Source organism: Talpa occidentalis, unplaced genomic scaffold, assembly GCF_014898055.3.
Source record: "Talpa occidentalis isolate TD23 unplaced genomic scaffold, MPIMG_talOcc4v2.1 talOcc4.10, whole genome shotgun sequence".
Classification (NCBI taxonomy): Eukaryota; Metazoa; Chordata; class Mammalia; order Eulipotyphla; family Talpidae; genus Talpa; species Talpa occidentalis.
In genome coordinates, this window is record NW_023600993.1 from 87,821,342 (window position 1) to 87,845,477 (window position 24,136).

The window sequence follows — 24,136 nt, forward strand, 5'->3', positions numbered from 1 at the left end:
GCGCTCAACTGCTGCGCCACCGGGGAGGCCCCTATAATGTATTTTAACTGACAACTTTCTGTGAGTTAGCATTTAACACAGGTCCAGGTACATAATAAGTGCTCAATAAATGGTGGTGGTGACCCTCCCTGGTGGTGCAGGGGTTAAAATCTCAGCATTATCAAGCTGTCACCAGCTACTACGGCATGAGTTCTATCCCTGGCCAGGGAACTAACCCACATGGCTCAGCAGACCTCTGTTTCACCCGCTGCTCCCCTCAGCAACCCACCTGTTCTGCTCCCCACTCTGTCTCTAGTGAATCCTTTCACCCTCCACACCTTTGGCCTACACCGCAGTATACATAAATAAATCTTAAAAAAATAAATAAATATTGTGGAAGGAACAAATGTGTCCCTGTTCCCCTGAGGGCATGACCTTAACTTTTCCTTTTCCTTTCTTTCTTTCTTTTTTTTTAAGATTTATTTATTTATGCATACAAGAGCTGGGGTACAGGCCAGAGATGTGGGGGGTGAGAGAGACAGAGACAGAGTGGGGAACAGAACAGGCAGACTGACTGAAATGCACTGCTGAGGGGAGCAGCGGGCGAGACAGGAGAGGTCTGCTTTGCCATGTGGGTTGCTCTCTGGCTGGCCAGGATTGAACTCATGCTGCAAAGGCTGTGGATTGCCTCATAGTGTGGTGCTTTAACCCCTTGCGCTACCAGGGAGACCTTCTTTTAAAAAAAAAATATATATTTTTGGCTTGAAGAGCTGGTGGGTAGGCCAGAAGTGTGGAGGAGAGGGTGAGAGGATTCACCAGAGACAGAGTGGGGAGCAGAACAGGCAGATCTACTGAAATACACTGCTGAGGGGAGCATGGGGCAAGACAGGAGAGGTCTGCTGTGCCATATGTGGGATAGCTTCCTAGCCAGGGATTGAAACTCGAGCTGTTGCAGTGATAGTACTGAGACTTAACCCCTACGCCACAAGGGAGGCCCTTTTTCTTTTACTTTCCCCACAGGGAAATGCTTAAAAAAAACCCAAACAACTTATTGATTGTATCCACAATATATTGCTGTGTAACAAATCACCCTAAATTTATCAGCTTAAAACATTATAGTTATTATCTAATGTGATTTCTGTGGGTCAGAAGTCTGGGAGCTGCTTAGCTTAGTGGTTCTGACTTGGGGTCTCTGATAAGGGAGCAGGCAAGGTCAGCCAGGTCTGCAGGGTGGATTGGAGCTGGAGGGTCTGTTTCTGAGATGACTCACTCACTTGGCTGTTGGCAGGAGGCCCCACTTCCTTATCATGTGAACTTCTCCATAAGGCTACCTGACTGCGTTCAGGACAGAGGGGCTGGCTGCCTCCAGAGGGAACGATCCAGGGGAACAAGGCAAGCCTTCATACTGGCTACACAGCCATCCTGATTAAAGGGGATCTGTGCTGGGCCATAGTCCTAGGCAGGCGCACTGATTGGGGTCCTTTAGGAGTGGTGGTCATTATAAATATGTATTCAAATTATCCGACCACTTGCACTGTGCTTGCTTCTGTGTTGGGCTTCAGGGAGGTAAGAATGAGTCAGAACCTCCCTCTCATCCCCCCCAAGATCTTTGTGTGTGCGGGGTGGGGGTGTGGGGGTTGGGAAGGTCAAGCAGACTTGAAAACAGATGGTCTTATAGAGTACAATAAATATCACAACAGTGTTTTTTTTTTAATAATTGCTTTTCTGTAATTCATATTCATAGCACAGCATTTAAGTGATCATGAAAAGAAAGTTTCTTTTCCCCCTTATGATACAGCTATACACTCCTCTAGCTCAGGGGCAACAATCATAAACCTGTTTTGTATATCCTTCCAGAGCTATTCCATGCATATACATAAAGACACCCCCCTTTTAAACAAAAAGACAACACTGTCCAAAGTACATTGCTTTTGTTGTTGTTGTTATTCACTTACTATACTGAAAATAATTCCCTCTGGCACATAGGGAGCTATTGTATTCTTATTTGTGGCTGCATGGTATGTAGTGTTTGCATGAGCCACAGTTTATTTCACCAGTCCCTTATTGCTGAGCACTTGGTTCACTTCTAAACTCTTATTATTAGAAATCAAGCAGCACTGATTTTCCTTGCCTATCCACCATTTCCACTGTGTGAATATAAATGTAGGAGAAATTCCTGGCAGTGGAATTGTTGCATCAAAGGGTTTGTGCATTTGAAATATTGCTAAGTAGGGTTTCTAGCAACTTACCCTCCCACCCGCCATGTGTGAGCTTGCTGTTTCCTCACACCTACACCCACTTGGTAAGTTATCAAACTTTCCAAACTTTGCCAAACTAGTCATTGAAAAATGGCCTCTCAATGTAGTATTAATTTGCATTTCTCCTATGTTGAGTGGGGTTGAACATTTTGTCACATTTTCCAATCATCTGTATTTTCTGTGAACAATACAAATAACTTGCTTATTTTTTCTACTGGGTTCTGAATTGTTATTATTTATTTACAGGTTCTACTTACACATCAAAGGCACATATGTCTGCACGACAAGCTTTAGAAACAATGCTTTTTGGACAAGTTGCTTTTAGACAGAAATGGGAAGTTTCTTCAGGGTACATCATTCTGACATTACCACAGGGCTGCGCAATGGCTAAGATCTGGCAGCTGTGCCAGGTTGTGTTCTGGGAGGTGAAGTTAGAAGGTGGGGGCGTGGGGTGGGCAGGGAGGCAGTCAGCTCTTGCACTCGATGGAAAGGGCTGTCACATGAAACAGTGACTTGTCCATCACAGGAGGTGGACAAGACAGGTAAGTGTGGCTCTAAGGCCCTTGGCCTGAGAACATGAAATCTCTGAAGATAGACAAATCAGAAATAGAGGATCAATTTCTGATCATGCAGACCTGATTGGGTGGTTACTGTATCTGGAAGTTCCAAGTAATATTATTTAATCATTTTATGAATACTCTGCAATGTAAACTCTGTGAGGCCAAGATTCAGGAGCTAAATACCTTGCAATGAAGGAATGAACAAATCAATGAATCAATCTAATAAAAGGATGTGAGGCTCTTTTGTTTCTGAGTCTGGAGGGAGCCCTCTTCCCCATCTTCCCTCTTTGAACCTGCCCCCTCCTCTCTTCCTCTTACCCCATCTGAGTCATGTCATAGCATCTCTCATTTGGTCCTTCTCCCAGCCCCCTGCCTCAATTCCCCAGCACCTCAGCTCTCCTCTGCTCTCCAGTCAACCTTCTGAAGCAGCTACATTCCCTTTAAGAAAAAAACAAGCCCATTAGGCCTGCATGGCTCCCCACTGCTTACACTATCTAGCCTGCCCTTCGAGGTCTCCTTAATCTGCCTACTTCTCTGCTTTCCTCTCCTAAATCCTGACCACCCGCTTCTCACACACATGCTTTTCCAGCAAAAACAAGGGTTGTTTTTGTTGATCACTTAATATGTGTACTTTTACATGGGTTATCTTGCTTAAGCCTTACAACTCTATCAGATCTATGAGGTGATGACATTATTATCTTCAGCTAATAGATGAGGAAACCAAGACCCAGAGACATTTAGGGGCTCACCCCAGATGACCGAATGAGTAAGATAACAGAGCTGGGATTCAGACCACACAGTTGTCCCCAGGACTGGAGCGCCTACTGCACTAGTTAACTGGTTACCCATCTTGGAGTGTGCTATCCAGCTCCTCTGCTTTGCTCCTGCTGCACCCCACCCCAGGCTTCTCCCTTTCTATTGTCTCCCTGCCAAAAATTGTGCTCATTCCTCAAGGTCTTGCTCATAAATCAACTCCTTTGCAAAGCCTTTTCCAACTTCCTAGAAAGAGCTGGCTTCTCACTCTTTGATCTGACAGTTGAGAACTCAAGGCTGTGATAATCTGGGGACATGTCTTCCCCATCAGGTGCAGAGTCCTCCAGTGGACAGGAATTGTTAAGTACCTCCCTCTACTGTCTAGCACAGAGTGGATGTTCTCTAAATGTTTGATGACTGAATGATGGTGACCCCAGGATTCCTTCCCAAAAAACAGTTGGGGAGGATTGCTTGGAGTCTCCAGTGAAACTGGGAGGGAGAAAGAAGTTGCAGGGCTTCAGTGGAAGAGGGTAGTTAGAAACAATTTCACTAACTTCACCATTTGCTCTTAAGCAGGGACTCACCCCAGGGGTCCAGCTGATAGGGAAGTTCCATCCTTACACCATGCAAAGAAGTCTTTGGGAATTAGCTGTCCTACCCTGAAGGGATTTTCCCCTCTTACAGTGCTAGGAAAGATACCATGAAGGGAAGCGATCCTAGCAGGGTTGTTAGATGCTACAGGAGGAAGTACGACCAGAGTCCCCATGCTCAGCGCCTAGGTGGCCACAGTTGAGGCCCTTTGGCCCTCAGAAACCAAGGGGTTCTATGACTTTGGTAAGAGGGTAGTTCCGGGCTGGGTGGGGACTTCCTCAATGTGTGAGGGAAATTGCTTCACCTCTAGAACTGTGGTAAGAACTATACCACTGTCTCTCATCAGCCTTGACACTATGCCCTGGCTTGTGAACTTGATCTTGCAAAATCCTCAGGCCTTTAAAAGGGATCCCTATCTCTTTAATCCCTATCCTTAGCCAACTGACTCCTCCCCTGGTGGCCAAAGGGGTAAGTCTCAGTGCTACTACCTCATTGGTCTACCATGGTAGCCTGAGCTTGATCCCCAGCCAGGGAGCTAACCACACACACGGCTTAGCAGACCTCTCCTGTCTCACTGCTGCTCCCCTCCGCAGTGTATTTCAGTAGATTTGCCTGTTTTGCTCCCCACTCTGTCTCTGGTGAAACCTTTCACCTCCCAACTGAGAGAACCCCAGTTCTTGTATTCATAAATAAAAATAAATCTAAAAAAACAAAAACAAAATGTCTCAGCCAGTGACCAGTACAGTCCAAAGACTAGTAGACAGGACAGCAGAGAGGCTAGGGACATAGGCTCTGGGGCTAGTCAGATGTGGGTCCAAATCCCAGTTCATTGTATGACCTTGGATCATTCACTTTACCTCCTGAGCTCCAGTTCTCTTTCATAAAGAGGAGAAATACATTTGAAAACATCAAAATTATGGATTTGTTCAGTGGAGCAAATTTGTTCAAAGGAAGATGTAGACCAGCAGTTCTCAAAGTGTGGTGGTTCTTGGACTACTAGTCCCACTGAGTACTGAGCAGCTATGTCCCACCCCTGCTCTATTGAGTCAGAAATTGTGGGTGGAGCTCAGCACCCTGATGCACGCTAACCTTTGAGAAACAGATACACTTGTATCTGCCACAGATACACTTCACAGATGAGCAACATATCAGAAGATGTTTGCAACATTAACATCCAAGATAAGAGGTACATGATATGAACAGACAGTTCACGGAAAGGGAAACCCCAATGCCTGACAGGTATAGCAGGTATAGGAGGTTCTGAATTTCAGGATTAATAGAGAAATGCAAATGTAAACAACGAGATGCGACCTAACACCCAAACTGTGGGCAGAAATTACAAAGTCAGATCACATAAAAGCTGATGAAAATGCGGGGAGCTGTACAGCACCCTTCATGCGCTGTGATTAGAGCCAGTCTAGCAAAATTTAGCAAAATTTCAAATGTATATGCCCTGTAATCTAGAATTCTCTTCTTGGGTATAGAATCCAAAGAAATTTTTACATAGACCCATGAGGGTCATGAACAAAAGTGCTCAACACAGTGTTTAAGAAGGAGTTGGAAGCAACCTGGGTGTCCATCACGGTGGGGGTGGGTACATAAAATAGTGGATACTTAGCTTGGAATATTATGTGGCAGCTAAAATCAATAAGCTAGATTTCCACATAGCAACATGGGTAGACCTTAAAACCGTATATGAAGTGAAAAAAGGAAGAGAGAGAATAGGATCCTTACTACAATTCTATTTATGTAGTATAAACACACACTCACAAAGCACTGTGTGTTTTACGCTCAGGAACATATGTCAGTGGATAAAGGTGGTTGCCCACAGGGGAGAGGGGGAGGGGAGGGATTATGGGGAATGCATAGACAGACAGGAAAAATAAAACATCAGAAGGGCCTTGCAGGATCGATCATGATGTGATAATCATTTGCTACAAACAGTAGCAATCATGGAACTCTCTGGACCTGATGCCCCAGAATAATAACCTAACTGGTGATAATGGTACCTACCTCACAATAAGTACTATGTGTCTAGACATGGAAAGTTCTGCAACGTTTTACAAAAAAAAGGTTTAGCTTTTCTATGTGAGCCTCTTCTGAGGGTGCATTCATTTTAGCCTCCAAGCCTTGCTCAGACTGTATTGAGTGCTGACTTCTCTTCCTCTCCAACCCCCTCCTCTGCAGGTTTCTTCGGCTATCTCAACCCCTGCCGTGGCTGGCTATGAAGTCTTGGGAAATTTTCATTCGGGGCTTGAGCACAAAGCCAGGCTGTATTAGAGCTGTGGTAGCTAAGTCCACTTCCCTTTTCTCAAACTGTGAGTTCCCTGAGTGTCTTCTCACACCTCAACCTCTCCTCAGATCCCATTCCCTCGAAACCAGGCAAGACAGGTAAATCAAGCCAGAAAATGTTAGATGTGGATGGGAACAGCATTTCGTGAGCACCTATCACATGTTAAGGTCAGGTCTCGACTTTCATTAATGCCCCCAAGCACCTGGTGAGGTAGGTGGGGCTGGCTTGTGGGACAGATGAGGAAATAGGAGGCACAGGAAGGCTGGGACACCTACCAGACAGGAGGCCTAGGTCGCCGGTCTCCAAATCCAAGAGCTGAACAAGCCACTTGCTCAGGGTCTTAGGGCCAGGACAGGAACACACGTCACCTACCTCTGAGTCACCTCTCAGTAGAGAAAACCTCGATTCCAATTTTATGCCATGGGGGAGAAGGAGAGCCTGCACTTAGAGCCTTAAAAGGCCCTCTAATCTATTTACTAGGGCCATTTTGAGGTACATCTAAGGAGAATCAGGAGATCCCCTCAAGTGCCTTCTTTCTTGAACCTCAGTTTATTAAATGGTAAAACAAGAGGAACAGCGGTCTCTGGTTCTGGAAATCCTTTTCTCAGTCGCCCAGCAGGTGGATCCCACTGTTCATCCCTCCCTTGGCTTCCAGAGAGCTGCGGGGTTGGGGTAGGGGGGAGTGGGTGAAGGCCCTGCTCCCCTGGCTGGTGGGACTAGGTGGGCCCACTCTGCACCTCCGGCTGACCTACCGCTCGGCACGTTCCAGACCGCCCCCTGCAGGGGCTTCTCGGTACTGCAGGGACCGAGCCCCGCGGGCAGGGAGCAGAGCCAGAGCCGAGGCCTGGGAGGTGGAGGCCCTGGGTAGGGGTGCAAAGAGCTCACTCCAGGAATGGGGTACCAAAGGCAAGAGTGAGACTCAGGGCTGGGCTGCGGGGCTGCCCTCCCCTGCCCTCCACAGGGGCAGCGGCGACAGGCTATAGGTAGTTGTCCTCGGCCGTGTCGCCCCCGCCTGGGGAGTCCCGGGCGTCCTCGTCCGTGCTTTGGTCCTCGTCGTCGTCGTCAGGGGCCAGCGCCTCGATGTCATGCGTGATGTCGGCCAGCAGCCGGTGGAAGGTCTGGGCTTCGGGGCGCTGAGCCGCGCCGTCGTAGCTGCGCACGGCGGACGCGGACGTGGAGCTCATGCTGCGCTTGATGCGGCCGAAGCTGTCGGTGAGGATGCCTCCCTCCCGGATGCCCACGCCCTCCAGGAAGCCCTCGAAGTAGCCGATGTCCTGGTCTGGGATGAAGGGGCGCATCCCTGCCGGGCCGCGGCGCAGGGTAAGTTCCTGGGGTTCAGCCCATTCCCCTTCCACGGAGCAGGCACCCTCTCCTGAGGTCTGAGCTCACATACCCTCCCGCCACTGGCTGCGCAACCTGGCACGGGTGCCTCGGCTGTCTGAGCCAGAGGGCAATGACACGTGCCTGGCACACGGTGAATGCTTCCTTGTTGTCATTAATATTATTGCATTGTTATAGTCCCATAGAGTAGCTATGTGAGCCTCATTAAAGAACGACTCTGAGCCTTAATTTCCTTGCCTATAAAATTAAGATAATTGTACCTGTTCCTTCCCGGTAGGGATGTGAGGATTAAGTAAGGTCTTTAGGACACACTGAGTACTCCATAAAAGTTAGCTCAGTTTACTTCCATCACTACTTGCTATGTGACGTCACTCGTTTACTTTGCTTTTCTGAACCTGTTTCTTCATCTGCAAAATAGTGGCAAATAAGTTTCTGCTTCCCAGAGCAGCGGGTATACAAAGAGGTGGTGTTTGCCACCTGGCAACTGCCAAATACACCTTTGGTTATTAGCCTTTGGTACCCCATTCCTATTTCTGGTTGTACTGAACAAGTGCTTTAGCCTCCCTGAGTCTCAGCTTCCTGATAGCTATGAAAGAAGAGTCATTCCCTCTCCCAGCTTCGCTCCAAAGGTGAAATGGCTACACCTTCTTACTGGTTCTCTCATTGCAGGCCAGGCCCTGCCCTTCCCTATGCCCCCATCTCCCCATAAGCCCCATGAATCTCATGATCTTGGCCTTTTGGCAAGGTGAGAGAGAAGGAGAAAAAATCCCACTGTGGTGCGTGGACTATGGAGGGACCTCTACTACCCTGGGGGCTGGGGCCCGGCTCACCAAGGAGGAGGAACTTGCGCCGGTCTCCATAGAGCTTCAGCAGGCCTGCGCAGTAGTCCTGGATGGGCAGCCCCAACCGGTACTCCCGGAGCAGCAGCGCAAACTGCTGGATCTCAGGGGGCCCCAGTTTACTCCGCAACTGAGAGACAGCAGTCAAGATCAGTCCTGAGATCAGCTCCACCCAACCCTTCCTAAAAGATCCAGAGCCCTCTCTAAGAGCCCTTTCCAAGGAGCTCATGCCTCCTTGGAAACCCTTCCATGCCTGCAGAGGAATGTTCAGACCCCTTGCACTGCACCTAAGAATGGAGTGTGGGTGCAAGTTGCCTGAGTTCGAATCCTGACCCCTCCATTTGTCAGCTATATGATCTTGGGTAGGTGACAACCTTCCTGACTCTCGATTTCTTCATCTGCAAAGTGAGGGTAATGGTGGGACCTCCCTCTAGGGTTGTTGAAAGGATTGACAGACATGATTCAAAAATTGTGCTTAGAAGAGTGTCTGAAATACAGCAAGACCTCAGTTAATCCAGGTTATTATTAAGGCCTTTCACAAGCTGGCCTCAGTTTATTCTAACCTCATGTCCCAACTTGACTTCTGATCTTACACTTCTGTTATGGCCAGGATTAGTCATGATTCCTGAAATACCTCCATGTTTTCTGCAGCCTCCAGGACTTTGCTGGTGCCATTCTTCACTGCCTTCCCCAGCTTACCGTGACCATGTAATCTTGCAGTTGCTCAAGGCCCAGGCCACTGTGGTCACTGCCACTGCAGTGGGAGCCGTGGAAAGAGGGTGTGGATGTGCCACTGTAACAGGCTTCAAATGTGTCCTGGGAGCCATTGCTGCAGAGACATGTGGAAAGGAAGCTCATTCACCCGCCTCCAGCTCCTCTCGCTGTGATAGGCTGAAGGTGGGAGGCACAACTACTAATCCTCTGGGCATGCAGCCTCATCCTAGACCCTATTTTGCCTTTCAAGGACCCACAAGAACTGGTGCCTGGCAATCTCTCAAGTTTCATCTCTCACTGTGCACTCCTTTGCACAAGGTACTGTGCCTTCTTCCTTTTCCTCCAATACTCCAAGCACTTTCTCACCTCTGGGCCTTTGCACATGCTGTTCCCTCTGTCTGGAATTCCACTCTCCCCCTTCCTTTTACTCAACTAACTTTTACTCATTGGATCTTAACTGTTACTTCCTCAGGAAATTTTCACTGATCCTCCTGGACTGGGTTAGAGCCTTTGTCTAACAAAATCTGTAAGTTTACTCAAGACATGTAAGGCTTTTCTGGATCCCCCCACCAAATGTCCTCTCTGACCATGCTCTCCCTCACACCCTCTGCCACAGTCAGAGAGGCCTCTTGGCTGTACTACAAACACACCCAGTTTCATCCTGCTTCCAAATCCTTGCACTTGCCATTCCCTCTACCCGATTGCCCTCTCTCCAGCATCTGTCAGGTTAAAGATTAGCCTAAGGTACACAATATTAGGGAGGTAAATATATTGCCTCTAAAAAGGAAAATAGGTAGGGCATATATTGCCAGCAGAGACTGCTATTTATTAAGCCACAGCCCTTAGTACCAGAACTAAGGTGACTAACTGGATGACTAGCTAATAGGGTGATTAACATCCCAGGTTGCCCAGGACCATGCTGGTCTTAGCACTGAAAACCCTGTGTCCTGAGAAACCCCTCAATCTTGGGTAAACTGGGGTGGCTGGTCTCTAAATAGAACCCTGGACAATGCTCTCGACTGAGGGGTTTTTTTTTTTTTAATTCTACATTTTCCAGCCTTGCTTATAGCTCCATATGGCCAAGTGGCTAAGTTTTGGTCAATGAGAGGTAAGCAGAAGCCATCACGTGGGAATTCCTGCAAAGCTCTTTAAAGTGGCCCCTGCACTCTACTGTGATGGCTGGAGCTACCACCACCATCTTGGTCTGTGAAGTGACCTGGAAGATGGAAGCAAGTGTTGGGTGGGCAGGGAAGAGAAGTCTGGGCCCCTGATGACCATGAGGACACTAACTCCTGGTCTATTTAATATAATAGGTGTGTTTGTGTGTGTGGGGAAGTTCCCTCTTATTTAATTTATTCTTTTGGGGGGGGGTGACTGGGTGCCTGGGAGAGAACGCAGGTCTGCAGAGACCCCATTTTCAGCTCTGGTTGTCCCCTGAGACTCTCAGGGGTCTGGATGCTCCGAGCACATCAAAACCTGGGAAGCACAATTTACCTGCCCTCAGGGCCTGTGTCTCAGCACAAATCTAGAAAGGATCATTTTCTCCCACCCTCTCTGACCCTCAGGGGTCTCAAGAGTGCCTAGAAGACCCTTCTTGTTAGTGTGTATGGAGAGAGGGAGGGCGTCAGCAAGGGCAGTACCTACAAGGAGCTGCAGCAGCTGAAGTCGGCATCATAGGCGTAAGTCCCATCCGTGCGGCAGCTCTCACCTGGGACCACAGACAGAGGGGCTGTCAGAGGTACCAAAGCCAGGGACTTTCACCTCCTATTCCCTGAGGCCCCACCTCAGCTCCACCCTGGCTTGTGATGGGGCTGGAGCAAGGGTGGCTGGTAAGAAGCTGTAAGTGCTAGCTTTTACCCGGACGGGAACAGGCGGCCACTGAAGGAGTCTGACCATGATTCCTGCCCCATCACCAACACACAGCCAGCCTTGGGTGACTGACGTCCTCTCTCCACACCCTCATATTAGACAATACCGCCTTCTGGCTACATCTAGGGACTCTTGGGGGTAGCAGGCAAGAGAACAGGTGAGGGAAAATAGGTAAATTATATGTTTGAAGTGAGACAAAAAGGACTTTGTGGGGAGGAAGGACCTCAAAATCTTGAGAGGAAAGAAGCACCATTTACAAAGAACTTGTCCTGCATCTAGTCCTGTTATCTCACTGAAAGCAGGTACTGGCCTCATCCTTCCCAGCCTGGTTCACTCAGGACACTCCTCTGACTTCCCACCCGAGGCCCAGGCTTCTTCTGCATTATATGTTCTAAGTGGCAGAGTGTGTGGTTGCATTTTATTTGTATAACTCAGCCGAGCTCAGCAAGGTGACACCCCTGAAGCCAGGGCCATGACTAGTTTGGGTCACCAGTACATCCTGCTGACTAGCACTAAATCTGGCACATCATAACAACTCGATACATATTTGCTGAATGAATGAATGACTGGAAATATTGTCGAGTGATCTCATTTATTTGTCCATCATTCCTGTGAGAGTTGACGAGGGAACCCAAGTGTCCAACCACCACAGTCCACACAGGTGGGATAGCCTTCAGAAGGAAAGAGCCAGCTCTCTGTGGCTGGAGCTACACCAACAAAGACCACATTAAGGGGGCTGCTGCTGAGTAAATTCATTTGATGGCCTTGAAGGCAGCATGAAGAGTGAGATTGTTGCACGTAGAAGCTTCAAAATCAGACATACCTGGGTTTGATTCCTGACCCTGCCACTTTCAAACTGTGTGACTTTGAATCATTTATTGACTATTCTGTGCCTGAATATCCTCATCTGTTAAATTGGAATCATAACGCCTCACAGCATTCATTCATCCATTCAAAAAATAGTCCTTTAGTATCTGGGTTGTGCCTGGTCCCACATTAGGCACAGAGATACAGTGGCAAACAGGACAGATAGGCTGCTATGAGGATTAAATAAGACTTGGCTTATTGGGCCTCCCCTGGTGCACTGGGCTGCAAGGCTGCCTGCAGCGCCGGTGAGGGTCCCACAAAAAAAAAAAAAAAAGACTTGGCTTATCAATATGCTCCCTGGCACATAGTTGGTGCTCAATAAGTGCCTCTGTTCTCACTCTCATTCCAGTTCCTGATTGCTTTCAAGAAGCATCTGGAAATCTTGGTTTTGGCCTAGAATCCTGGTGGGCTAGAAGGCTCAGTAAGCAGACAAGGCCTGTGCTCAGGTTTCTGCAAAGCAGGGATGCCAAAAGCCAAAGGGAGAGAGAATAGCTCAGCTCTGAGGGGCTTATTCTGAATCTTATGCTTAACTGGAGCATCTATGAGAAGCTAGGCTAGAAGTCATGATGAAAATGGACACCTTATTTTAACTACAAATTGGGGCATACTGTAATTGCCATAGCCATCAGGGCCCCTAATGGCTTTCATCAGCCCCAGTCTTGGAACAGCCCCCCCACCCTACCTTTTAGGATGTTTCAGAGGAGGGGTGGCCAGGAGCGTGAGTACTCACTGCGGCTGCAGAGCCACGGCCGTTCAGGTGTGGACGTGTAGTGGTAGCCGGCCCGGTCCACGCACTCGATGCTCTGATCCCCGTAGATGATCTGGAAGACCTGACAGATGAGGGCGCAGGACTCCTCAGCAGCATCCTGGCCCAGGGAGGAGGAGAGAGAGCTCAGGACCTTTGCAGTGACCAGGATGCCCCTGCTTCCTAGAACACAGCATGAGGAGGCTCAAAGGGCATACCCTAGAGACACCCACACCCACGGACACCTTTAAGTCTATTTTGAGAACATTCCATCAGTTACATGGCCACTCTGAGTCTTGGCATATAGAATCCAGTGGCAACTCTAACTCTTATGCAGTAAAAAATGTACAATGTACCCCATATTTCAGGGTGGTTCATGGGCACTCTTAAGACTTACCTAGAATAATTTCTAATCTTGTTTAGAGATAGGAAGCTGAGGCCCAGAGAGGTGAAGTAATTAGCCTGACCAGAACCCAGGTGTCCTAATATGTAATAAGAGGAGGAAGAATTAAACATATGAAAATATTAGGCTCAATACGGTGGCTACTATTAGATGCCATATTTAGATACGAGCTTCCTGACATCCAGAAGCAGCATGAATACATAAACTTTGTGAAACTTTTTTGAGACTGCAAATTTGAAGAGGAATTTGCTTCTTTAATTTGCCTCTGTCTTTGAGACATAGAAAGACAGTAACTAATGAAGAAACAACCATCAGGAAGTCATTTCTTATTTTGTGTCTCTGAAAAAGCCACGGGTATAAATTAAAATGTAACCTAAGAATAGGCATTTTGGGATGGGGGAGTGTACGGATTACTAAACCAAAATTGAACCTTACAATAACCCTATAAAGTAGACAGGGGTCTCAGGTGCTTATTTTGGAGCTAGGGACTCTGAGGCTTAGAGTGGTGAAGTGGCTCGCCTGAGCTCAGACAGCAGGCTCACAGCATTGGTTCGTATTGGCACCCAGGTTTTTTGACTAATTCTTGTACTCTTCCCGGGACCATGAGGCCTCAGAAAGGAAGCCAAAGGCTCAGATACTCCTGGAAAACATTTATTCACTCATTCTACAAATTCTCATTTCATCCTATTGTGTGGCAGGTTCTGGAGTCTCAGGGATGAATTAGACAAGGTCTGTATCCTAAGGTCCTCACAGTCTGTAGGATAAGCAGGGCACACTATTATCCCTGTCCGGAATTATTTGTTTATTTGTTTGTTTGTTTGTTTAATTTTTGCCCTGCTGACTCCTTCTTTTCTTCCACATTTTGGTTTAAAAGACACAAACTCACTTTCCCTATGGAAAATGGATCTCCTCCCTCATCACTGCAAACTACTTGTTTTCTTGGATGAATCATTCAATATTTATTGAGCACCTATTAGGTGCTCTGCATGCTAGATATAAACCACAAGCGAAACATCCAGAACTTATAGGTCTTTTGCGCACTACCAGGGGACCAGTCTTGCTGGAGTGGAGTGAATAGGGGAGAAGGGAGTAGAAAGAGATGAGACCAGAGAGGAACTAGGGATGGTGTATGGAGCACAATGACCTTAGAAGCATTGTAAGGACATTAACTTTCACTCTAAGTGAAATGGGGGAGTCACTGAAAGATTTTGATAAGTGACATGATATGACTTATGTGTAACAGGACTGCCATCATAAGCAAGAGCCAAAACAGGAGGGGTGAATGCATGGTCCAGATGAGAAAATAGGGGCATGGAGCTGGGAGGGACAGCGGAGGGTGGTGAGCAGTAGATGAATTTTGGTTAATTTTTAAAAATAAGGTCAACACAGAGAGAGAAACACTAAGGACCACTACAAAGTTTTAATCTCAGCAATGGTAGGACAGAGCTGCCATTAATCAAGACAGGGAGACCAAGGAAGGAGCAGGTTTCCAGAGAAGAATTGGGAGCTCAGCTTTGGAAATGACTTTTAGGCTTGAGGTGGCCATTAGATCTTCAAATGGAGAGGCTGAGCGGAGATATGCCTTGGTGAGAAATAAATATGGGGAGTTCTCAGCATTTTAAAAGTCATGAGAGGAGTAGCAATGAGTGTCAATAAAAGGGAAAGAGGATCAGGAACTAAGCCTGGGGTGCTCCAACCCTGAGAGGCTGCAGAGAAGTAGCAGCTGGTGAGTCAGGAGGAAAACCTGGAGAAAGTGCTGAGCTGGACATTAGGGGAGAGTGTTTGAAAGGGGAGTGAATCAGCTCCAGAGTCTGAGTTTAGTGGTTATTATCCATCTCTCTCTCCCGATAGGCACCAAGCCTGTTTTGTTCACCACTGATCATATACAGAGGCAGTTGGGGACCCTAGGTCACAGGAAAAGCTTAGAAGGCTCAGGATTTGACAGTGCCTACTAGGCTGTGAGTTCTGTAAAGAGGATACCAAACACCTTGTACACATCTGTATCCACAGCATCTACCCAATGCCTAGCACAAAAGATGGCCAATAAATAAAGGCAGGGTGAATGGGGGTAGGAAACTAGGGAGGCAAGAATGGTGGTAAGGCTTCTGAACGTCCTGGTGCCAGTGTTGAAACCATCACCTACTTTTTGTGTGACCTTGCATAAGTTATCAATACTTAGCATCTGGGTCTCAGTTTCCTCCTCTGTAGAAGGGGTGGTTGTAGTATTTGCCCCTAGGAGAAACTGTGACAAGGAACTGAGTTCATGCTGGTTCCGGGTCTGGATGGGTTGGCACTCATGACTTACTGCCGTGGCAATGCCCACATCGACTGCATTGGAGAAATAGCAGAGCTGGATAGATGAAAGTCTGTTTAAGCCATTTTGAGTTTTCATCGCATTGGGACAGTCAGGGGGAGGTGTCCTGGGGTGTCAGAGGCTAGAGTTTAAGTCTTTTGGCATCATGGGCGCACAGAAAGGAGGTTGGATGGAAGGAAGGAGAAGCAAAGAGGCCAGGGCGGATCCCAGGAACCTCGAGACTGGCACCGGGTGGAGGGTGGGGTCGGTACCCTCCCACCCTCGACGCGCCGGGGAGGCGAGGTCAGGGGCGCAGGGTCCCCGCGAGCTCACCCTGTTGGCCACAGCCAGGATGACAAGGTTGCAGTAGGCGTCGGGGCTGGGGTCCTGGGGGTCCAGCGGGTTGGAGCCCGGGTGGCGGCGCTCCCAGCTGCCGCCGCCGCTGCCCGCCTGTCTGCGCTCCCAGCTGCCCCCCGGCTTGCCCGCGCCGGCCCCGCCGCCGCCGTGCCGCCGCTCCCAGCTGCCGCTGAAGGTCTGCCGCCGCTCCCAGCTGCCCGACGCCCGCGTCCCCGCGCGCTGGCGCTCCAGGCTGCCGCCGCCGCCCCCGGCCCGGGTCTCGGCGCCCGCGCCCCCGCCCCACGCCATCCGCCAGTCCAGGCTGCAGATGGTGTGGCGCCGCTCCGTGGTGCCCCCCCGCCGCTTCTCGGGCGCCCCGCCGGGCGGGCCTGGGTCTCGCGCGGAGCCCCCGGGACTGGCGTCCACACCGGCTGGCACGGGGTCCACGCCCAAACCTAGGAGAGGCCGGGTGGCCGTCAGCCGCGGAAATTCGGTCCTGGAGCCCCCTCCAGAGGCCACCCGCGCCGCCCAACACAGCCGCCCACGTGGGCCCAGCCGCCCCTGGCCCCGCCCCGCTCCAGGCCCCGCCCCCGGACTCAGGCCCCGCCCCGACCAAAGCCCCACCCCTTGGCTCAGGCCCCGCCCCTGGAGTCAGGCCCCGCCCCGATCCAAGCCCCACCCCTTGGCTCAGGCCCCGCCCCCGGATCCAGCCCCCCCGGCTCAGGCCCCGCCCCCGGCTCAGGCCCCGCCCCGGTTCAGGCCCCGCCCCGACTCGAAGCCTGGAGACCAGATCCGCCCGCCACTCGCATTCTCATTTCCAGGCCCCTGCCTCGCTTCAGCTTCCACGCCTGGTTCTGGGCCCGTAGGCCGTTTTCTCCCGCGCCAGCCTACCTCGGCGCCCCTCGCCTCAAACCTGCCGTTTGGCCTGAGGATGGTGGGCGGTCTACCTCCAAACTCTGTCCCTGGATTCCAGCCCCGCTCACCCCCTCACCCCTAGACTTAGGCCCCGTCCCTAGCCCGGCAGGTCCGACAGCCCCGCTTGCTCCCTCAGTCGCGAGCTCCAGCTCTCCGCCCTCGCCTGGCTCTGCCCCAGGTTCCGCCGCCTTCACCCTGCCTCAGGCCCCGCCCCGCCTCAGGCCCCGCCCCGCCTCAGGCCCCGCCCCCGCCCCAGGCCCCGCCCCCGCGGCTGTCCCGCGGCCCGGTCGCCAGCCCCGCCCGCCAGGCGGCCCGCGGTACCGGTCTTCAGCACCAGCAGGTGCAGCGCGTCATCCTGCAGGTAGGAGGCGGCGGCGATCTCGTGCGTGGGGATGCGAAGGATAAGTTCCTCGTTGTCCCTCCAGGTGAGCAGCAGGCAGCGGGCCGACAGGCTGAGGATGCTGTCCTGCTCCGCCGTGGTCTTCAGCGGCAGCTCCTTCAGCTGCTGCAGGGTGGGTCGGGACTCTGAGCCCCCGCGGCCACGGCGGGAGAGGCAGAAGGGAACAAGACCCTGCCCTCCCCCAAATCTCACCCTGGCCGTGTCCAGCAGTTGCAGGAGCTCGTCCCGGCTGGAGGGGTTCAGTGAGGACGTCACCCAGGTGAGGTGGCCCAGGAACTGGATGGGAAGGGAGCGGGTGAAGGAAGGAGAGAGGCTTAGGGAACCCCAACCTCCTTTCTGAGGCAGTGAGGGTAGACTAGTGTAGATAGAAATATCTGAATTAATAATAATAGCTTGATAATAACCATTATAAAAGCGGTCTTAGAAGCTGGACATAGTCCTGACAGCAATGTGTACATTTACTCCTGGCCCCTCTCTGTAAGGATGAGGCAAAAAGGATGTGCCTGTCTTTAAGGTACATCAAAGCTAAATTACACGCCCACCGTACTCCACACACCGGCGCCCATTGCTAGCTAGAGTGCTTGAGCACAGTTATTTAGCTGGCCCCAAGCAGAAGGCACACTCTCAGCCTGAATGAACTAACCACCTGCGAATTTCCTCTTGGCCTGAGTGGCTCTGACCAGTCCAAGCACCACTGTCAGCCGACTGGACAAGCCAGTTACTTGCCTCTATGATTTTGTTGCAAAGCCAATGGAAAGAGAAGACTATCGTATCAAATTAATGCAGAATCTCATCAATAAATTAATTTTTCATTCTTATTTATTACTCAGTGGTAACAATTACATGTTATTCAATATCAGAATTAACTCTTCCTTATTTTTAGCTTTATTCTTCTAGGTAAATTCCAACAAACCAACCTTTTCTCTTTATTCTCTATGAAGTGTCAGTCCCAGTTCTTAAGTGGATTTATTTGTGAGCTTTTCCCTCCATATAGGGTTTCCAGATAAAATACAAGATGCCAGTTAAATTTGAACTTCACATAAACAACCAACACAATTTTAGTTTGTAGTAAAAGTATTTTTAGTCCCATGCAATATTTGGGACATATTATTTCTAAAAAAGTACCCTGGTTATCTGAAATTCACATTTAAGTGGGTGGCCTATTTTTGTTAACGCTAACACTCCTACCCCTTTATCGGTCTGTCTTCCTTGGGTAATGAGGATTCTCCACTGATCCTTTCTGGTGTTCATGAAATAGGAGTAAAGCCCTGACTTGGCCTACATCCCTTGTGGCTTGCTGAACTGGGTTTTTGTAACCTGGACACTGTCTGAGTAGCAACAACATCTCTGCAGTAAAATCTCCCAGGAAGGTATGGCTGTTCAGGGCACAGCACACTCTCCTATCCACTGTCTCCTGGGATAGGGTATGAGACCCATTTTGAGATGGGAGCTCTGAGGCTGAGCAGGTAGAGGCCCCACAGCTGAAGGCAGGTGCTGGGGCCCAAGCCTTTTCTCCCCCGAATCTTCCTGTGCGAGAGAGGCTGGGGTTGGTGTATGGGAGAGGTAAGGTCTCGCCTCATGCGGCCCAGGGCACACTACCCTCCAACTCGGGTGTCTTGGCATATTGAGTATCTTAAGCTGAAGGAGTTTGAGAACAGGGCAAAAGTAGGAAGTTCACTCTGAATTCCCTTTCACCCGTCTTCCCTGAAAAGCAGGAAAGAAATCGCCCCAGTAAAAGGTGCCCTCCCAGCACCAGGCAGAAGGGGGGATATCCTTATCACTGGAGGCAGGATTGAGGGCCCAGAGGGCAGTATAAATGAACCTTGTTCCTTTACCATTTACGATCCCAGCCCAAACCCCTCTACTTGCCAACTCTTCATGAATTTATAGTTTCTTTGTCAAAAGGAACAAAACTTTCTGCTCTGGTCACTTCTTGGGGTCTTCACCATCTTGTGAAGTCTCCCATGTATGTGTAGAATTTTAATAAAAGGTGTGTATGTTTCTCTGGTTAACCTGTCTTTGTCAGTTTAATTTGAAGACCCAGCCAGGGTCCCTAAGAGAGCAGAGGAAACCTTTTCTCCCCTGCATTCCTCACCCCAAGGTGGTTTCCGCTCCTCATCTGACACGCACCTTGACCTCTTTCTCCAGGTAGTCGCACAGCAGAATCTGGGGGTCGATGAGGTAGTCAGGGGGATAAAGGGGCATTGAGTGCAGGGGCCGGCGGCTCACACTGCTCCGAAACGCTGCCCGGCGAGCGGACTTGGGGAACACCAGCCTGCGGATGGGGGATACGAAGCCCTGGGGGAGGACACAGTAATAGTGATAAGGTCAGTGACCGGCTTTATCGAGCAGTGACCTTACTGTGCTCGGTGTTTTTTTTCACATCACCCATTTTAATTCTCTCTGTGGAAGGGTACCTTTGTGATCCCCATTTTACAGATGGAGAACTTGAGACTGGAGGGGGGAATGGGCTGATAAGGTCACCAGCTAGTGACAGTAGAACCAATATTTCAACATGGGTGGTCTGGCTTCAAAACTTCCTTTGTAAATACCCAGGTGAGGGTGGAGGCCCTGCCAAGGCCCTGGGCCAGGTGGAAGGAATGGGCGCAGGTGGGGGCATGTACAGAAAAATACTAAGTTTCCATGTGTCTGGGTGGTGGGTGCCTCGGTGTTTGTTAAACATCTATTCTCTGTGCTTTCCTAAAAGTTAAAAATAGCAAATACATATATTTATGATCTGGCAAACACCTGCCTAAAAATGGCCCCGGGAGGGCTAGAGGGGGAAATTCCTGGGCCCCAGCCCAGCATCGAAACAAAATGTCAAAAGAAGATCGGAAGAGCATTCTCAACAGTAGTTCTCAATGTGGGGGTCCTGGATCATTTTCATCAGCAGCTGCGGCAGCAGCACTTGAGAACTGAAGAGAAATGTACATTCTCGAGCTCCCTGCCAGGATCCCTACTGGATCAGAACCTGGGGCTGAGACCCAATGATCTGTGTTCATCAAGGGCTGTAGGTGATTCAGATACACACCCAACTCATGTTTAAAACCAATATCACGGGCCCCGGATGAAGTCTACGGAAGCTCTGAGAAAAAAGAATCCAGGAAAGCAGAAGGCATGGCGTTTGCACCACCCTCTGGAAGCTTCAAAGGTGGGATGAGCACTGGCCTGGAGAAGCTTGTGTAGTCTGCTGAAGGGCAGTCTACCTCTCCGGTCTCACCTTACCCCTCACTCCTATTTTCCAGGGCAAGACCACCTTTCAGTCCTTCCTATTTGCTACCTTCCTTCCCACCACGGGCTTTTGTACATGCTGTTCCTCTGCCTGAAACATCACCTTTCATTCTACCCATCAGATCTCAGCTTAAACTGACTGACCCAGCTAGGGCTGGATCTCTTAATGGTCTGTCCACCAACACTGTGTATGGAGCATTTGAAGAAATGTTACATTAATTTCTCTTTTAAAAATGTTAATAGTTGCCTCCCCTGGTAGAATCTAAGCTCGAGGGAGCTGACTTTTCTCATCTCTGCATCACCACCAGTAACAGGCACGGTCCCTGGCACACAGTAGGTGCTCAACAGCTTTCTATAGAAGGAATGAGCCAAGAGAGAACATATTTTGGTTCCTTCTGAGCCCTCATGATTTTCAGGGGGACCGTTTAGAACAGCACTAATGTAGGTTTTCTGGGGGAAGAAGGCTTGGTGGAAGTGGGGGTTGGGATCCTTGGGGGTGGTCCTTGAAAGCAAAGGCAACCAGGAGACATGAGCAGAAAAGTAGACTAGAAAAACTTCCGATAGGGAAGGCTGAGGACCCAGGGAGTCTAGGAATGAGCCCCCGGATGCTGTGGTCTCAGGAGCAGAGTGAGCCCAGGTATGAAGATGACCAGGGCGGAGGCTAGGTCTGAACAGTAGGGGCCGGGGGAGGAGCCCCAAGCCTGGACAGGAAGATTTGTAGCACAGAACTGCCCCAGCGGAGGTCCTGTCTGGGTGTTTGTCTGCCCTCTGAGCAGCTGCAGGAGGGAGCCACCAGGAACACATGTGAAACAGGTTGGGAGTATCTCAGATGCATCTGTCTGGCTGGGTTTCTCTGGCAGGTGCCTGTCTGCCTGTCTGTTCCAAGGATGGCAGGGGCTGCCGACCGTGGGGAGACAGTTTATGGAGTTTGGAGCCAAAAGTTCAGGCTGCCCAGGGTGGACAGGAAGATCCCTCTACATAGGAAGGCCTTATTTATGTCACTTGCTGGCCATCACCCCCCACCCAGGGCTCCCCACTTCCCCAGCTTCAGAGACATTTCTCTGTTCAGCACCCCTCCCAGACTCCCACCTACCTTTTTCCCTTTCTTGACTTCATATTCCATGGCGAAGTGTCCCCTCCACTTCTGCCACACTCCTGGTCACCCCTCCACCCTCTCCCCCCACAATTCCTTTGTTCTTTTTCCTGCCTGGTAGGAAACTCCACCAGCCCCGAGTTCCTGCCCCTCCCATCTGATAGTGAGCAGAGGAGGGGAGTGTGTATGTGTGTGGTGGTTGTGGTGGGGGTGGGGGGGCAGTGGTGGTGAGACACAGCCTTGGGATCCTCCAGCTGAAGAGTGGACGCCCAATCAGAAGGCATGCTGTACAGGGACTTGGGGTTTGAATAAGGCCAGGGAAGAGTTTTTCAAACTTGGAGTCAGAAAATCCCAAATTCCACCCCTACTTCTGCCACTGACCTTGCTTCATGACCTTGGCAAAGCAAATCATTTCCCCCTTTCACAGCCTCAGTTTCCCTTTGTAACTTGGGAGTAAAAAATGACTCCCTGTCTGGGCTGCTGTGGTGAGAAATAAATGAAAGAGTGGGTGGTCGAATGTTTCATAAATTACAGAGCACTGTGGTCGAGAAATTCACAGTTTTATAAAGTAACCATTACTGTGGAGATTCCTCTCTAACATTAAGAGTCAGTTAGAACTGAATTAGAATTCTGGCTTTGCCACTTACTAGATTTATGGCCTTAGTCAAGTCTCTTGACTACTTGTGCCTCTGTTCCCCATCTGTAACATGGGCATAATACCAGTGTGACCTCATAGTGACTTTGTAAGGATTCAATGATTTTGGAAGAGCTTCTAGCATGTTGAAAGTGCTCAGTAAATATGAACTATTTACCTGTTGGGGTTCTAATGAGTGGAGTCCTTGGGCTACCTCTAAGAAAAGTTTCATCAGAGTTTCCCCTTCAGGGGCATACGGTGAGTTTGCCAAGGAGACAAAGACATTTGCACAGACACAGACACATGCAGGTTATATCCAAAAAGGGTAGGTTTATTAGAAAAAATGGAAAGGGGAAGGTGTTTGCACAGACACGAGCAGGCAGAAAGAGCTTAATTTGAAAAGAACAGGTTTGTTAATAGAGACGCCAGCATAGCCCATGGGCGGGCAGTCTTGGGTTGCGGGCTGCGTTTAGCCAGGGTAGGAGTTGATTTGATCTAGTGTTCCATGTTGGGGGAGGGGTTCATTCCTTTGTGGAATTGTTAAAACATTCTCTTCTAGGTTGTGATTGAGTTAATTTATTGAATTATTGATTCTCTATAATGTCCTCAGTCTCCATATCCCCACCTCTGGTGCGCACCTCTGGATATTTTCTGTAGCAGTCCTTAGTAATAACTGACAATCCCCCTACTCCCATTTCTGGGCCACACCTAAGGATTTTTTCATTTCTATACCTGGTTTAGGAACAATATTAACTATTTCTACCCCCGTCTTCAGCTTCTGGTCTTGTGACACCTCTGTCCCAAATTTCCTACTCTAAGCCTCCATCAGCTCCTACACGTGTCTAGGTCCTGGGATGTTAGTCTCTTGGGAGGATGTTAGGGAGGTGAGGCTCCCTTTGTGGTTCTGCGCCGACCCTTGATGTATTTCATCTCACTGTTCTCATAACGTTGGGGGTGTCACGATTATACCTACTACATAGACTTCTAAGAACAACTGCAGAGGTTACACAGTGAGTAAAGAGGAGGCCCTGGGTCTTCTGACGGTCTGGATCTGAAGGATCCTGAAAGCTGTTGCTGGGGACCAATGCACTCTGCACGCCCCACCCAGGACAGGGCAAAGTTCTGGCTGACCCGTCCGCACCCTGCCTAGACACCTGGGTTCTGGAGACCCACGTCCTGGAACCGATTTGCTGCGCGGCTCCAGGCAGGCTGTTAGTTATAACCTGTCTGTGTCTCCTCTCTCTCACCTTTCCAGTGGAAACAGTAATTCCAAAAGCTCTGCCTGCACTGGGAGGTATGGCAAGAAAGACATCAGACTGTGAATGAGAAGGCAGTTCTAAATCATGCCATGCAGGGACCCATGCAGGGGATTGTTTTGAAAGTTCTTTCTGAAAGTATGGGTGTGCCAGGTCAGTGCCCTTTGGCATAAAGAACAGAGTTCCCCACTGCGTAAGGGCCCAAGGAGACCCCACCACCAGCCTCCTCTCTTTCCTCCCTCCCTCAGAGGGAGGGCAAATAGCCCAGGCTCTTTAGTGCTAGCTCACACAGCCACTCCCTCCTGCTCTCCCACATCCTGCCAGCCGCCTCCCAACAGCAGGAAGTAGGATCTCCATGAGCCCACAGCCACAGAAGAAGCCAGGATGTGCAGTCAATCTCCGACTGCTCCGGAAGTCTAACTGCTGCCTAACCCCTGCTCTCAAAGACTTAACAGTTGTAGCAAATAGGATTTGTCTCTTTTGAGTCACCTCCAGTTGATTGGCAGGGGCACCCTGGAGCTCTGTGTAGAGGATTATAAATACAGGACCTTCTACCAGCATGAAAAATGGATTGACAATGAACGCCTGCCAAGGGACAGGAGGAATGTGGCAGCCAGTGTACAGTGCACATGCCAAGCCTGACCTGGGTAGAAAGACATATAGACAAAGAACTCTGCTAGAAGGCAAGCGGCTTATTTGGGGAAGGGAGTCAAGAGCCATTCACCAAGCCCGTGGCTGCAAACCAAGTCTGCTAAAGGAAAGGAAG

The 24,136-nt window shown here is 49.8% G+C and overlaps 1 protein-coding gene across 2 annotated transcripts; it reads right to left on the minus strand.

The window, feature by feature from the left end:
- Positions 1–1,658: 1,658 nt before the first annotated feature.
- Positions 1,659–21,552, minus strand: CCM2L (CCM2 like scaffold protein). 2 transcript variants are annotated; one of them, XM_037497196.2, is made up of 10 exons: positions 21,481–21,552; positions 19,287–19,454; positions 17,349–17,432; positions 17,078–17,261; positions 15,839–16,296; positions 12,795–12,930; positions 10,973–11,036; positions 9,314–9,443; positions 8,606–8,744; positions 1,659–7,734 (listed from the first exon to the last, which is right to left on the minus strand). In XM_037497196.2, exons 1-10 carry the CDS (start codon positions 21,508–21,510, stop codon positions 7,412–7,414), a joined length of 1,716 nt encoding a protein of 571 aa, XP_037353093.1. In that variant the 5' UTR covers positions 21,511–21,552; the 3' UTR covers positions 1,659–7,411. The 2 variants fall into 2 exon arrangements, with proteins under 2 accessions (XP_037353093.1, XP_037353109.1); XM_037497212.2 differs by lacking the exons at positions 1,659–7,734; positions 10,973–11,036 and having other exon boundaries at positions 8,594–8,744.
- Between the last annotated feature and the right edge of the window lie 2,584 nt (positions 21,553–24,136).

What these genes read in the sequence shown, in the direction of transcription:
- CCM2L (XM_037497196.2), bottom strand. Translation starts at nt 21,510, where the DNA reads ATGGAATATGAAGTCAAGAAAGGGAAAAAG. An exon ending in CCTGCTGGTGCTGAAGACCG is followed by an intron (nt 16,297 to 17,077) that starts GTACCGCGGGCC and finishes GGCCTCTCCTAG; the next exon opens with GTTTGGGCGTGGACCCCGTG. An exon ending in TTCAGCTGCTGCAGCTCCTT is followed by an intron (nt 9,444 to 10,972) that starts GTAGGTACTGCC and finishes ATGTCTCTGCAG; the next exon opens with CAATGGCTCCCAGGACACAT.